Consider the following 14055-nt stretch of genomic DNA (forward strand, 5'->3'; position numbering starts at 1 on the left):
ATCAGACTAAGCTGAAACTCACTGTGCACCCCAAACGTCACTTCCTGTCCGCCACCCATCGGAAGACATTTACAGCAACACATATAAGCACAAGTCTTATTTATGTCTTATGCCTTATTTTCTGTTATTATGTCTACTACATTGGGTAATACAAGTGTAAAGGTGACTATAGGGCTGTTATTTCACATCTAGAATACTCTAAAAATGTTAAAAACCATGTTTACAACCGTATTCATAAACAGATTTTCTATGGTCTAACTACGAAAATATTCAATTCATAAATAAGGAATCCTACTTTGCGGAAATGAATTTATCATGGTCAGGTCTGGAACCAATTAATCGTGATAAATGAGGGATTACTGTCATGTTTATCCTGGATGACAGACTTTACATTTTTTTTCCAGAAAGTCTTTCTTTTCATACATTTTAGTGTACTGTTCATGTCAACTACTTCTAGAAATCATTATTGGATCACACATGGAATGAAACAACTCTCACATAGTCACTAAGGGGGCGGTCACACTGGTTACAACACTGGTCACTCTGGTAGCAAAGAATAATAATCTAAGCTGGTAAAATAGACTCTAAAAATAAGATGGTATTTTGGTTATTGGTCTGGTTATTTCACGAAAGCTGCCCCATGACCATTATACCATTTTAAACATTAAGCAAACCACACCAAAGTGCCATAGTGTGTACCAAGTTTGTTTTTTTGTCCAGACTAGAGTAGTGAACTTCCAGTGGTAACGTAACCTGGCTTTAAACTGTTTTTTGTGCTGAATGAGACAAATGATTTTGGTTCTTTTGCTAGTCAGAGAACAACAAAGCAATTTTGGGAAGATTGCAGCCAACTCATAACCTATTCCTCCCTTGTAGGCCATCAATAACAATGAGGAACGTGTCAGCCGCTAATTAGTGTGTGTGCATGCATGATGAAGGAGCTTTGTTTTTTGTTTTTTTTTGGTGTGCTTGTCATTATTAAAAAAAACTAAATTAGACCTCTAAATGTTTTATCCATAACCATATTTTTTAGGCACAGTCAGTGGTCATCACAAAAATGTGAATCTAATATTATATTGAATTAATATTTATTATTTAATATTTATTTTACAAAATAATATAATAATATATAAATTAATGTGACATTTAAACATGCATTGATTATGATAATATATCAATTGAATATTATGTTAAATTAAATTCCGCCCACTCTTACTGTATTTAAGGCCTAGGTTACCAGCACTTGTTAGTTCGCTGACGAAGCTCTTCGGATGAGGAGCAAAACGTCCTACACCTTCTTCACAGAAGTACAGATGACGTCTCAAGAAGCCTTTCCCTCGATGGACAACTCCTGAACGACTGAGAGCCTACACAGACGCATATTTAATATACAGTATTTTATATACATTTTTACTCTGGATCCATGCAGTAGTCCAGATTGTGGCAAAACTGTCCAACATTTATTTAAAAAATATTTACAATTAATATTTAGCGTTTATAATTAAGGGTGATAAATATTTAACCATATTGTATCATCCATCCATCCATTGTCTATGCTTTATCCTCATTAGGGTCGCGGGGGCATGCTGGAGCCTATCCCAGTTGACTTCGGGCGAGAGGCGGGGTACAGCCAATGGCAGGGCACATATAGACAAGCAACCATTCACACTCACATTCATACCTATGGACAATTTAGAGTCTCCAATTAACCTAACATGCATGTTTTTGGAATGTGGGAGGAAACCGGAGTACCCGGAGAAAACCCACACACACGGGGAGAACATGCAAACTCCACACAGAGATGCCCCAAGGGAGAATCGAACCCAGGTCTTCCCAATCTCCAGACTGTGACTGTGTGGCCAACATGCTAACCACTAGACCGTGCAGCCCCATATTTATTTTTACTCAGCATTATGTACAGCAATTGAAGTTGTGGCAAAATTTCACATTTATTTATTAAGAATTTATATTATTATTTTTTTTACATAATTCCATTCAGTTCAGTAACACTTGAGGAAATACGGCACTGAGTGTGTGCCTGCTGCCAAAAAATGATTATCTTTGACAGTGAGAGTGAAGGGGGGGGAAAAAACAGTGCTAAAAAGTGTGGTAATTAAGAGAAAGTGATTGTTGCATGCAACTTCTTAATCATCACACACAGATTGGATCAGGTGCCAGCTGTGTATGAGAATCTCATTTCAGCACATTCTGGTATTTCTTTTAAGGTTCTCTCTTTGTTACAACTGAGGAATTGCATACATTTGCTTCGACGTGTGCTGTGCTTTAGATGTCCACACCTGCCAAAAAAAAGCACATTTCTGCAACCCTTGTTTTATGTCTTCTCAAGGGACAATAGTATAGAAAGTCAACTTGGACAGTATAGCTTTACTGTCCTCAGCCATTATTGTATAGCTGCAGCCCATTTTCTGAAGGGAGTGGATTTTAGGCTGGTCACAATGTCACCATGCATGTTGGAATTCATGTTTCCTTCAATGAACCGCAGCTCCCCTAATGCTGGCAGCCCTCATGCAGCCACAGACCATGATGCTACCACTACCATGCTCATCTGTAGGCAAGATGCAATTATCATGTTTACTTTCTGTAGTATTGTCCCTTCATAAAATGTACCGTCCTGTCATGCACCTGGTCCACAATAAGCAGTCCAGATGTGGCTCCTGAGTTACTATTGGAGGATTTTGACAAATGATTCTATAACATGCACAGTGGTCGTTTCTTTTACTACTTCTGCTGCTACTACTAAATTACATCCCAACCTACGGGTACCTTCTCTCCCTGAGTGCAGGCTGAGGTGCCTTCTTGTTAGTATTCCATCTCACAAGCCAACAAAGGGCGGAAAGCCTGTCTGGCTTCTTCATCTTTTTGTAGTGCTATGAAACGAGCCACACTTCACCAGAGATGCAAACAATGTAAATGGATGGTAAACAATGTGAGATAATGATGCGCTTTTGTGCGTATGTGTGTGATGTTCCAAAAAGAGCTCATGTCCTGCAGCCATTGTGTGAGTGTGTGTGTGCGTGTGTGTGCACGTGTGAGTGTGTGTGTGTGCAATAGTGATGGTATTATTTGTTTCACGTTTAACAATGTTACATTGAATTACATCACCTTAACACTCATTGATAAAAGACAGAAGAAAATAACAAAAAGTGTAAAAAAAATAAAAATAATCTTTTTTTTTTTAAATCACAATTTAAAATAAATAAATAGATACAAATGAAAATATACTCATTAATTTAAAATAAATGAATTAACAAATACAGGGGTAAAAAAAACAAAAACGACTGAAAGACGTTGTACGACCCAGCTGCTATGAACACATGTTCAAGACGGCGTGCAAACCACACCGCCTGGTCTGGAGAGCGATACCTCATGGCCAGTCACCGTTAATTTGCGTGGAGAACGCGTGGGAGTGCCATGGGTGGGCTTCAAGCAGTCTCACACAGTCTTCTGCAAATTAGTGTCTGCGTGTCTTATGAAGCAACTTCAAACTGTTAGGAACGGAGTGAGCCGCAGGAGGGGATTCCAAGACGCGTGAGTCGACGTGAGGGTTGGAAATGGTTTACTCCAAGCCAAAAAAGGGATAACAAAGGCAGCAAAATACAAACAAGGATGCGGCAACAAAAGGTGACCCGAGTGCAGACGGGAAAAGGCTGAACAACTAAGAGAGCTACCAAAAGGTGTAGAGCAGGAACAAAAAGCGCTGCTGAGTGGTCAAGCAGGATAGTACTACACAATGCTTACGCTGCTGAATAATCCAAGCAGGGAAAAGAAACTAGCAAGGTCACTAGCACAGAGACAAATAGCATCAGAAGGTAGCAGGGAGCGCCTGGGTCGTGGATAGTGGATCAACGATCTGGCAACGGTGTCTGGAGATCTCGTGTCTTAAGACTGGTCTCGTTAATTATCTCCAGGTGTTGCCAATCCGCTCCTCATGATGGTGTGGCGAGTGCACTGCGAACATGAGCACAGGAGAGGGCAGCAACGCAGCACACAACACACCACAGTATCCCCCCCTCTTATAAAACGCCACCTGGCGGTATACCTGGCTTGGTAGGATGAGACGAGTGGAAGTCCACGAGAAGTTGAGGGTCCAGGACACAGGAGCGGGCGACCCAAGAGCGTTCCTCAGGCCCATAACCCTCCCAGTCAACCAAATACTGCACCCCCCTCCCCCTCTTTCTCGCGTCCAATATGGCTCTCACTGAGTATGCTGGCTGGCCATCGATGATGCGGGGCGGAGGTGGGGCCTTAGCCGGAGGGCACAGGGGGCTGGAGTTGACCGGCTTGAGACAGGAAACATGGAAGACTGGGTGTATCCTCAGTGTGGGGGGTAGCTTTAGTTTGACTGCTGACCTGTTAATTATGGAGTCTACCACGTAGGGGCCCACGAACCTTGGTCTCAACTTCCTGCGCGTGCCTGTGAGTGGCAAGTCCCGAGATGATAACCACACCTCTTGTCCTGGAATAAACGTGGGTGCCGGGATACGGTGCCGGTCCGCCAGTTGCTTGTTCCGAGCCGCTGTTCGACCCAAAGCTGTGCGGGTGTCCCGCCAAACGCGCCGGGCTCGCCTGAGGTGGGACTCCACTGTAGGAATGGCAATCTCCTTCTCCTGTGAGGGAAACAGGGGGGGTTGGTAGCCGTAGACAGTCTTAAAAGGGGACAACCCTGTGGCAGTGCTGGTGAGGGAGTTATGCGCATATTCCACCCATGGAAGGTGTGCGGCCCAGGAGGTGGGATGTAGGTGGCAAACGCAGCGAAGGGCTGCTTCCAGGTCTTGATTGGCCCGCTCTGTCTGGCCGTTGCTCTGGGGGTGATAACCCGACGACAGACTGACCTTGGCGCCCAGGGCTCGACAGAAGGCTTTCCACACCCGTGATGTGAATTGGGGACCCCGGTCCGACACGATATCCATGGGGATCCCATGGATGCGGAAGACATGTTTGACAAGTAAACGTGCCGTTTCAAGAGCTGATGGTAACCTTTGTAATGCGACGAAATGGGTCATCTTTGAGAAACGGTCTACAATGTTCAATATCACAGTATTACCCCGGGATGAAGGTAGTCCCGTGACAAAGTCCAGGGCGATGTGGGACCAGGGTCTGGGTGGGATCGGTAGCGGCTGGAGTAAGCCTGCGGGTGGGCGATGGGATGCCTTGCTCCTGGCGCAGACAGAGCAGGCTGCCACGTACTCCCTGGTGTTGGTAGCCATGGACGGCCACCAAAATCGCTGGGACACCAGGAATAGGGTGCGTCGAACGCCCGGATGACACGAGATCTTGGCTGTGTGGGCCCACTGCAGGACCTCGGACCTGAGGTTGGGAGGAACAAACAGCTTACCCCTGGGGCACCCCTTCGGCGCGTCGACTCCCTTCAATGCTTCGGACACTTGTTTCTCCACCTCCCATATGACCGCCCCCAGCACCTTGGCCCCCGGCACAATGTGCTCCGGACTCCTGGCCTCCTCCACTGTGCTGTGAATCCGGGAGAGTGCATCGGGTTTCGCGCTCCGGGAACCAGGTCTGTAAGTGATGGAAAATTCGAAACGAGTCAGAAACAGAGCCCAACGTGCCTGGCGAGAGTTCAATCTCTGAGCAGAGCGTATGTAGGAGAGGTTCTTGTGGTCCGTCATGACGAGGAACGGCTGGGTGGCGCCCTCCAGCCAGTGCCTCCACTCCCGCAGGGCAAGCACGATGGCCAGCAGCTCCCGATTCCCCACGTCATAATTCCTCTCAGGTGGTGTGAGGCGGCGCGAGAAGAATGCACACGGGTGCAGCCTCTGGTCGACTGGGGACCTCTGGGAGAGAACTGCGCCCACTCCTGTGTCCGAGGCATCAACCTCCACTAAGAACTGTAAAGACGGGTTAGGGTGCGTAAGAACCGGTGCTGAGGTAAACAATGTCTTAAGCTTGCTAAATGCTCTCTCCGCCTCCGGGGTCCATATAAAAGGTAGTTTAGTAGATGTCAGCCTCGTCAGAGGTTCCGCTTTAACACTAAAATCGCGAATGAACCTGCGGTAGAAGTTGGCGAAGCCCAAGAACCTCTGCAAGTGCTTCCTTGATCTAGGAGAGGGCCACTCGACCACCGCCTGTACTTTGGCGGGGTCGGCACGTAGCTTTCCCTTCTCCACTATGTACCCCAGGAAGGTGGTGGAGGCGGAGTGAAACTCGCACTTCTCGGACTTCACAAAAAGCTTATTCTCTAAGAGCCGCTGGAGGACCTCCCTTACATGCCGCACGTGCTCCTGTGGAGAGTTAGAAAAAATTAAAATGTCATCCAAATATACAAAGCAGCTCTGTCCGATCAAGTCACGTAAAACATCATTTATGAGAGATTGAAATACGGCGGGTGCGTTGGTAAGCCCGAACGGCATAACTAGATACTCGTAATGACCCATAGGAGTATTAAAAGCCGTCTTCCACTCGTCTCCCTCCCGAATGCGGACCAGGTGGTAGGCGGAGCGTAAGTCTAATTTAGTGAATATGCTCGCGGTGTGAAGGGAAGAGAACGCCGAGTCCATGAGAGGAAGAGGGTACTTATTCTTAATAGTAATATTGTTCAGACCTCTGTAGTCGATACAGGGGCGAAGGGAGCCGTCCTTCTTAGACACAAAAAAAAACCCGGCCCCCATAGGCGAGGAAGAAGGACGAATGAGCCCTGCGGCGAGAGATGACGAAATGTATTCCCTCAACGCTTGCTGTTCAGGTTGGGACACGTGGTATAACCTAGAGCTGGGATAAGGGGCATCAGGAACTAGTGTTATGGCGCAGTCATAAGGGCGATGAGGCGGTAAACTCAGTGCTGCATCCTTACTGAACACGGCTCTCAGATCATGATAAATAGGGGGAACTCCGACAAGTTTAATCCTTTCAGTGGGCTTCCTGGGTGGCGAATTCTTAGGGAACGCGGAGCATAAACACCGCGCGTAACAATTCCCTCCCCAGTTAATAATTCTACCTGACTCCCAGTTGAAGATAGGGTTGTGAAGTCGCAGCCAAGGGAGGCCCAGGACGACAGGAGCCGACTGAGAAGGCATGATATAAAATCTAATGTTCTCATGGTGATTACCGGAGAGCTGTAAGGATAGAGATTCGGTTTGGTGAGTTATGATTGCTAGTAACCTCCCGTCCAGGGAATGTACCTCCTTGGGGTTAGGCAGCCTAATCTTAACCAACCCGTGCTTCTTAACCAAGTTAGCATCTAAAAAGTTATCGTCGGCACCCGAGTCGACAAGCGCGACTACGGCTATGTGTATGCCCTGTCCTGTTAAAGTCCCAGCCAATTGGAGCCGTCGTTGGCCCGGGGGAGCTGTCCTATTGGACGACTCCCTCGCCGCATACTCACAAGCCGAAGGGTGAGAACGATCCCCTCCGGGGGGTCGATCCTGAAGTGATACCGGTTTCTCGGAAGTCTCTGAACTGGTTGGAGACCTGGGACGTCGTCTGGGCCGGTTGGGACATCTCGACAGCTGATGGCCGGAACCAGCACAGTACAGGCAAAGATGAAGACGCCGCCGGCGAGAGCGTTCCGTGGACGAGAGCCGTCCTCCTCCTAGTTGCATGGGTTCGTCGAGGGATGACGAATCCCAGCCCGAGTCCGCGTTGCTCCGGGTGTGCCCCTCGGAGAGGGACGTCTGGTTCCGACGTGGAGTCTCCCTAGTTGCCCCGCCATGGTTGGCTCGCTCCCGGTGAACGCGATCTCTTTCCCTCAGTCGATCATCCAGGCGGATAGCGAGGTCGATAAGTTGGTCGAGTGTGGTGGTATCGTCACGGACGGTAACCTCATCCATGACACGAACCTGAAGCCCCTTGCGGAAAACGGCTCGGAGGGCGGGTTCGTTGAAACCGCTCGCTGCCGCTAGGACACGGAATTCGACAGAAAAGGTGGCGACGGACTGGTTGCCCTGCCTGAGGTCCAATAGTCGGCTTCCAGCCTCGCGATCCCCCACGGGATGCTCAAAAACCTTGCGTAATTCGGTCAAAAAAAGTGGCAAGGAGGTGCGAATGGCCGGGTTGGATTTACTTAAGGCGATGGCCCAGGCAGCTGCTTTATCGACCAGTAGGCTCATGACAAACGCCACTTTGGCTGAGTCCGAGTCGTACGTGTGGGGCTGCTGGTCAAACACCAACGAGCACTGATGAATAAACTGTTCGCATGAGCTCTCGCTACCCGAGAAGCGGGGTGGAGGCGGTATGCTGGGCTCACGGCGTGTGGTGGGGGGTGAGTGAGAGGCTTGCGACTCACCGGTGGGGCTACGGTCGGAGGGGGGGTTGGCGCCGGTGGCGCCGCTGGCGGCGAGCACCTGCTCCATCCTTGAGTCCAATGATTGAAAGTTTGTGGACATGGAGGACAGCGCTTCCATGATCTCCCGTAGAGTACGGGAATGTTCGCCAACAAGTGCGCCCTGGTGTGCTAGGGCGGAGCGAACCCGGTCGAACTCCGCGGAATCCATGTCTTTTGGCCAGATCGTTCTGTTAGGAACGGAGTGAGCCGCAGGAGGGGATTCCAAGACGCGTGAGTCGACGTGAGGGTTGGAAATGGTTTACTCCAAGCCAAAAAAGGGATAACAAAGGCAGCAAAATACAAACAAGGATGCGGCAACAAAAGGTGACCCGAGTGCAGACGGGAAAAGGCTGAACAACTAAGAGAGCTACCAAAAGGTGTAGAGCAGGAACAAAAAGCGCTGCTGAGTGGTCAAGCAGGATAGTACTACACAATGCTTACGCTGCTGAATAATCCAAGCAGGGAAAAGAAACTAGCAAGGTCACTAGCACAGAGACAAATAGCATCAGAAGGTAGCAGGGAGCGCCTGGGTCGTGGATAGTGGATCAACGATCTGGCAACGGTGTCTGGAGATCTCGTGTCTTAAGACTGGTCTCGTTAATTATCTCCAGGTGTTGCCAATCCGCTCCTCATGATGGTGTGGCGAGTGCACTGCGAACATGAGCACAGGAGAGGGCAGCAACGCAGCACACAACACACCACACAAACGTTGTGTAACTGACGCAGACACCAGGGAGGGAACATGCTGAATCTTCCTGAGGGGACTTTTTATTATTATTTATTTTTATTCATTTAAATAGCTCGACTTCCCTCATATGGATCAACCCCGACACACTCAATAAATTAAGACGCAATATTTAAGAATTCATTAACTTTTTAAACTTTGCTGCTTTACCAGGGGGATACCTCATAAAATATGTAATTGTTCTCATTTATCCTCGAAGACGATACACTGTACACACAGTATGTGAATAATTTACAGCGGCTCTTCGTCTCTTTAATGGGATTGCGCTCACCTCCTGAATTCACACTGCTGCCAACTGGTTTCAACTTGTGTCTTATTTAAACAGATAGGGAAATTGCATTTGAAATTCCAGTACATTTAGCATGGACTCAGGTTGAATATATTGCATAATGTGACACATTACTCACTGAAGTACAGTATATAATAGTATAAAAGAGTCTCCATTATGGCATTGCCTATTATTATAGTAATACAGTGTTATTCATAGTTATTATAAATAATAATGCACCAGAGAACCCACCAGTTGTTTGTTGTTGTACATGTATTTGATTTGTTCTTCAAAATGAATAATTGGCTACATAATGGAAATAATAATAATAATTATTGTCATTATTATTATTGTTATTACCGTCATGTATTATGTAAAGTTCTACAAGAATGATGGAGAAAAATATTTTTTTTTACAAAATCAGGAAATGATTATTATAGTAGTAGTATTAACAATTAAAATAATAGTAGTAATAATGATAATACATTTAAAAGTTGTACAAGACAGATGGAAAAAATAAATAAGGCGGACACAAATATAACAGATATAATCCATACAGAGTCGCCACTGTGGGTCACCTAATTTAATGACCTCTCTCCATGATGATTCATCAATATTTAATTCATTGTTATGAATTCAATTCTCGGGTACAGCTAAACTAGAGAGTAGACCGTCTTAACACATTTAATCGTTAATGCCTTCCAGATATAATTTGTATGAAATGTGACATATAGAGCAAAAAATACATTTAACAAAAAGAACACATACTGGCTTTCAATATGGGATCAACAATAGATCCTATGTCACTGACTCCCGATCAATTCCTTTTGTGGTCCTTAATACTGGTGGACCAGCCAGGAAAGCTCACTAACTAGCATCTGCACTGATGCTACGGTGTGTATCATTCGCTTCAACCTCAATACACTTTATTTAACAAATGCTGTGAATGTGTTGCAGTGGCTCCAACTTACATAATTACACCCCACAGCTGTAGGGGGAGCCCTTGTACAAACTGCACAGTCCTTACCTTTATTTACCTTTTACCTTCAGCTTTAATACTAACCAGCATGTTTTTGTTAAAGTTCAGTAAAAGCATAAAGAGAGTATTTTATTTCAGGCTCAATGTATTATTTTTTTATTTTTAATTTTAAATTTTTTATTTTTAATTTTTTAATTTATTTATTATTTCAACATGAACCTCCAGGCTCTCACTTCCTGTCTGTCTGGCTTTTAAAAAGGAACTCATTGTAATGGTAACAATGGATGGGATGGCGTGACCATGTGTGATGTGAAGTGGATCAGGCTTACGCACACACACAGACACACACACTAAGTTGTCAGCTGTGTCTGCTTTGCCCCTGCAGCTCCGCAGAGATTTCCAAACTCTTTCAGCATCATTTTTCTTCCAGCTGGGTTTTTTTTCATGTATTTATCTATTTATTTGTGAAAATCTGCTATCACGGCACTGCCAGAGTGCAAGGAGACAAAGTCAGCCGGTGGAGATGATACAGGTTTAGATGATCAAGACTTGATAAGGTGGCCCCCTTGTAGGTGACAAGACGATGCTATCTAACAAGGTCTGCACACCCACGTTGAGTGACTTCCTTGTCAAGCATAAAATTCAACACATATGCAGTTGTTGGGAGTCAACTCAAGTAACTGCATGGAGCTGCATGGTACACGCTGAGGCAACTATACCGCCATGTATTCCTTATCCTTACACAGCTATGTAGTCTACAAAAGTAAAGCAATTACACTGACTATTGCTTACTACTACAATATACAAAATACAGCTTGTACAGCAGTATAGATGTACTATCCACTGAAAATGAGTCAACACACCAAAATCAGTCAAGCATGGTGGTGGTCTGGGGCTGCATGAGTGCTACCGGCACTGAGGAGTTTAAAGAGACATACTGCAATAAAAATGCTTTCTGAAATGTGAGGGGTGTCCTCACTTTTGTGAGATACTGTGACTTTATCTGTTGGTCTTTATGACAGTTGCATTGGGATTAACTGCACCAAAACGTCAGACATTGTCAGGACAGTCTTTACACGACTCTTATAGCCATAGCTTTATCACTTAGATCACACCAAGTACTCTCCATCCCAGCTTCTCCACATGGACCTGGTCTTCCTGTCACTCATGTGCTATCAGGCAGGCAACAGACACCCTTTTTCCTCCTTCCTGTTCCATCCCCTCATTCCTGTAGCTTTCCTGCACTTCAACTCAAATATGCCTTCCTTTGACTTGGTCTGTCATCTCACTGCCTGTTTTTGTGTGTCCCGCAGGTGTAAGGAAGGCTACCACGGTCTACGGTGCGACCAGTTTGTACCCAAGACCGATGCCATCTTGTCGGACCCAAGTACGCCCTCTTTTTGATTTTCTTGTCTTGTATTTGTGTCTTGAACAGTAACCTCTGGAATTAACCGACAAGGGGGTCGGGTAAAAAAAAAAAACTTACCCTCAGTCTTAGGTCACTTTATTTTTTAAATTGTCTTTTTGTCTACAGTGTTCCCGCCCTTCTTCGCGGTTTACCTTTCACAGGCTCGCTGTTGCGCTGTTTTTTTTTAGGGAAATTTTAGTGCTTTTTTTACAGCGCATCATCTCACATTGTGTTCTCCTTCCTGATTGGCTGTTGACCGTTGTCAATCAATCTCCTTTGTGCCAAACTGGCATGTTTCCTGTTGTTTGATTGCTAGAAAACAGCTTCCAGAGACCCTGAACTCTGTATGTTTGCACATTTTCTTCCCGACAAAACCCACAATGTCGACGAAACGTTCTGCACCCAAAAGGCAGAGAAAGATGCTAACCATCGCACAAAAAGTTGGATTTTTGGACATGCTGAAGGAAGGTAGACGTTACGTGGCTGTAGGGCGCCATTACGGAATAAATGAATTTTTGGTCGGAGGAGGAGGATGAGGATAGAGCAACAATATGTTTTAACAAGGATAAAAAACGCTTCAGTGGAGCGGTGCCAGGATGAAGAGGCACGGTCCGAGGAGGTCAGAGGAGTGAAATACAAATGAGTCACTTAATCATTTCTTGTGTCAGACTTCGTAGGTTGAGCATTAAAATTCAAACAAAGGTTTGAGCTTAGTGTTTAAACAAGAGAGAAATGTGAGAAAATGTGAATGCATGTCTGAGAAAAGCGTATAAAGTGTATGCTGACGGGTTGTACCACCTTAAAACATATATAATAATTGTAAAAAAGAATAAAGTTGTCTACTTTGTGGATTTCACTTATTGCGGGCTATTTTGGGAACATATCCCCTGCAATAAACGAGGGAACACTGTAATTATAATAATAATTGAACTTTATTCATAACATTACACTTAACCCATTCTCTTGCGGAGGATCGTACTTGTTTTTTATTTTACTTACTTGCACTAATAATCATCTGACCTAATACAGTAATCCCTCGCCACTTTGCGCTTTGAATTTCACGGATTCACTCAATCACTGTTTTCCAAAATACTGTATATTAATTAATAAATCATGCTTTTTCATTAGTTGAATACGGCCTATTATTAGTTTTAAAAAAAAGCATATAACCAAATTTTACATATTTTTTGCCTCAATGAAGCATTTTCCAGCATAAAGATGGCTAAAGGAACTAAAACACAAACATAAGGCATTCCTAAAAAGCATTCAAAGACGTTGTGATATACAGTATGTAGTATTCTACACTGGTATGTCAGTAATGTTGGTGTAACTTTGGTGAAACACACAAGCACCAGACTTGATCGCTGGAACAACAGGCTTTTATTGCAGGTTTGAATTTTCTCAAAATGCAACAAGGGCTACTATTGTGGACATAGCCCACTCAAAGATAAAACTCAACGCTGAACCCCCAAAGTCACTTCCTGCCTGTCCCCCTGCTCAGCTCTCCTAGCACCAGAACACATTTACAGCAAAACACACAAAAGACACATATTGGGCAATACGAGTGTAAAGGTGACTATAATGGTGTTATTTCATGTCTAGGTGGCTCTAATCATGTTAAAAACCTTTAACTAGGAAAATTCTCTGTTTATAAATAAGGGATGCTACTTTGTGGAAAGTGTGTTATCACGGCCTGGTCTTCATGGCCTGGTCTGCAATAAATGAGGGATTACTGAAATACATTTTTAGGAACTTTGAGGTAGAAATACAAACCACACAGATGACCAAGAATTATTTCACCGATCAAGTTATAAATCAATTCCTGGTAGTAAAAGTTGCTGGAAATGTTGACTGAAAGGACTTATTAAACTAGATTTTCAACAAAACCGGCAAAACGTTTAAAGGTACATTAAGAGACACTTTAAGAGGATGTACAGATTGAAAAGAAAGTCTATATTTTTCACTATTACAAATTAAATTAAATAGAAATTGCCGTTTGGCCATTCATGGCTATCACTCGTACACGTGCCCTTAATGCGCGCACATACACAAAACAGTCCCAAAGATGCAATATTAACTTAAATGTTTTACTGATATTGTACTTGTCTTTTGCCTCTGTGTTATGTGCGGCGTAGCTTGCATGCTCGGAGCAGGAAGAGGGTGCGATAACATGCTTGCAGCACATTCCAAAGTTAGCACCCTCTAGGCAGCCGCATAACTGTTGCAAACAGTCATTTCAGTTAAATTAATTTATCGCCGTCCCTCGTTTATCAAGGTTAATTGGTTCCAGACCTGACCGTGATAAGTGAATTTCCACAATGTAGGATTTAATATTAATAAATGGAATATTTTCATA

At 44.8% G+C, this 14055-nt stretch overlaps 1 protein-coding gene across 1 annotated transcript in view; it reads left to right on the plus strand.

Moving 5' to 3' along the window:
• nrg3b (neuregulin 3b) overlaps window positions 1–14055 on the plus strand; it is a 265324-nt gene that overhangs the window by 201979 nt on the left and 49290 nt on the right. The window contains exon 3 of the mRNA XM_054764070.1: window positions 11605–11678. Within this exon, the coding sequence (XP_054620045.1) occupies window positions 11605–11678 (74 nt within the window). The remainder of the gene's footprint in view (window positions 1–11604; window positions 11679–14055) is intronic.

The sequence above is a fragment of the Dunckerocampus dactyliophorus genome, chromosome 2 (genome assembly GCF_027744805.1).
Source record: "Dunckerocampus dactyliophorus isolate RoL2022-P2 chromosome 2, RoL_Ddac_1.1, whole genome shotgun sequence".
Taxonomy (NCBI): Eukaryota; Metazoa; Chordata; class Actinopteri; order Syngnathiformes; family Syngnathidae; genus Dunckerocampus; species Dunckerocampus dactyliophorus.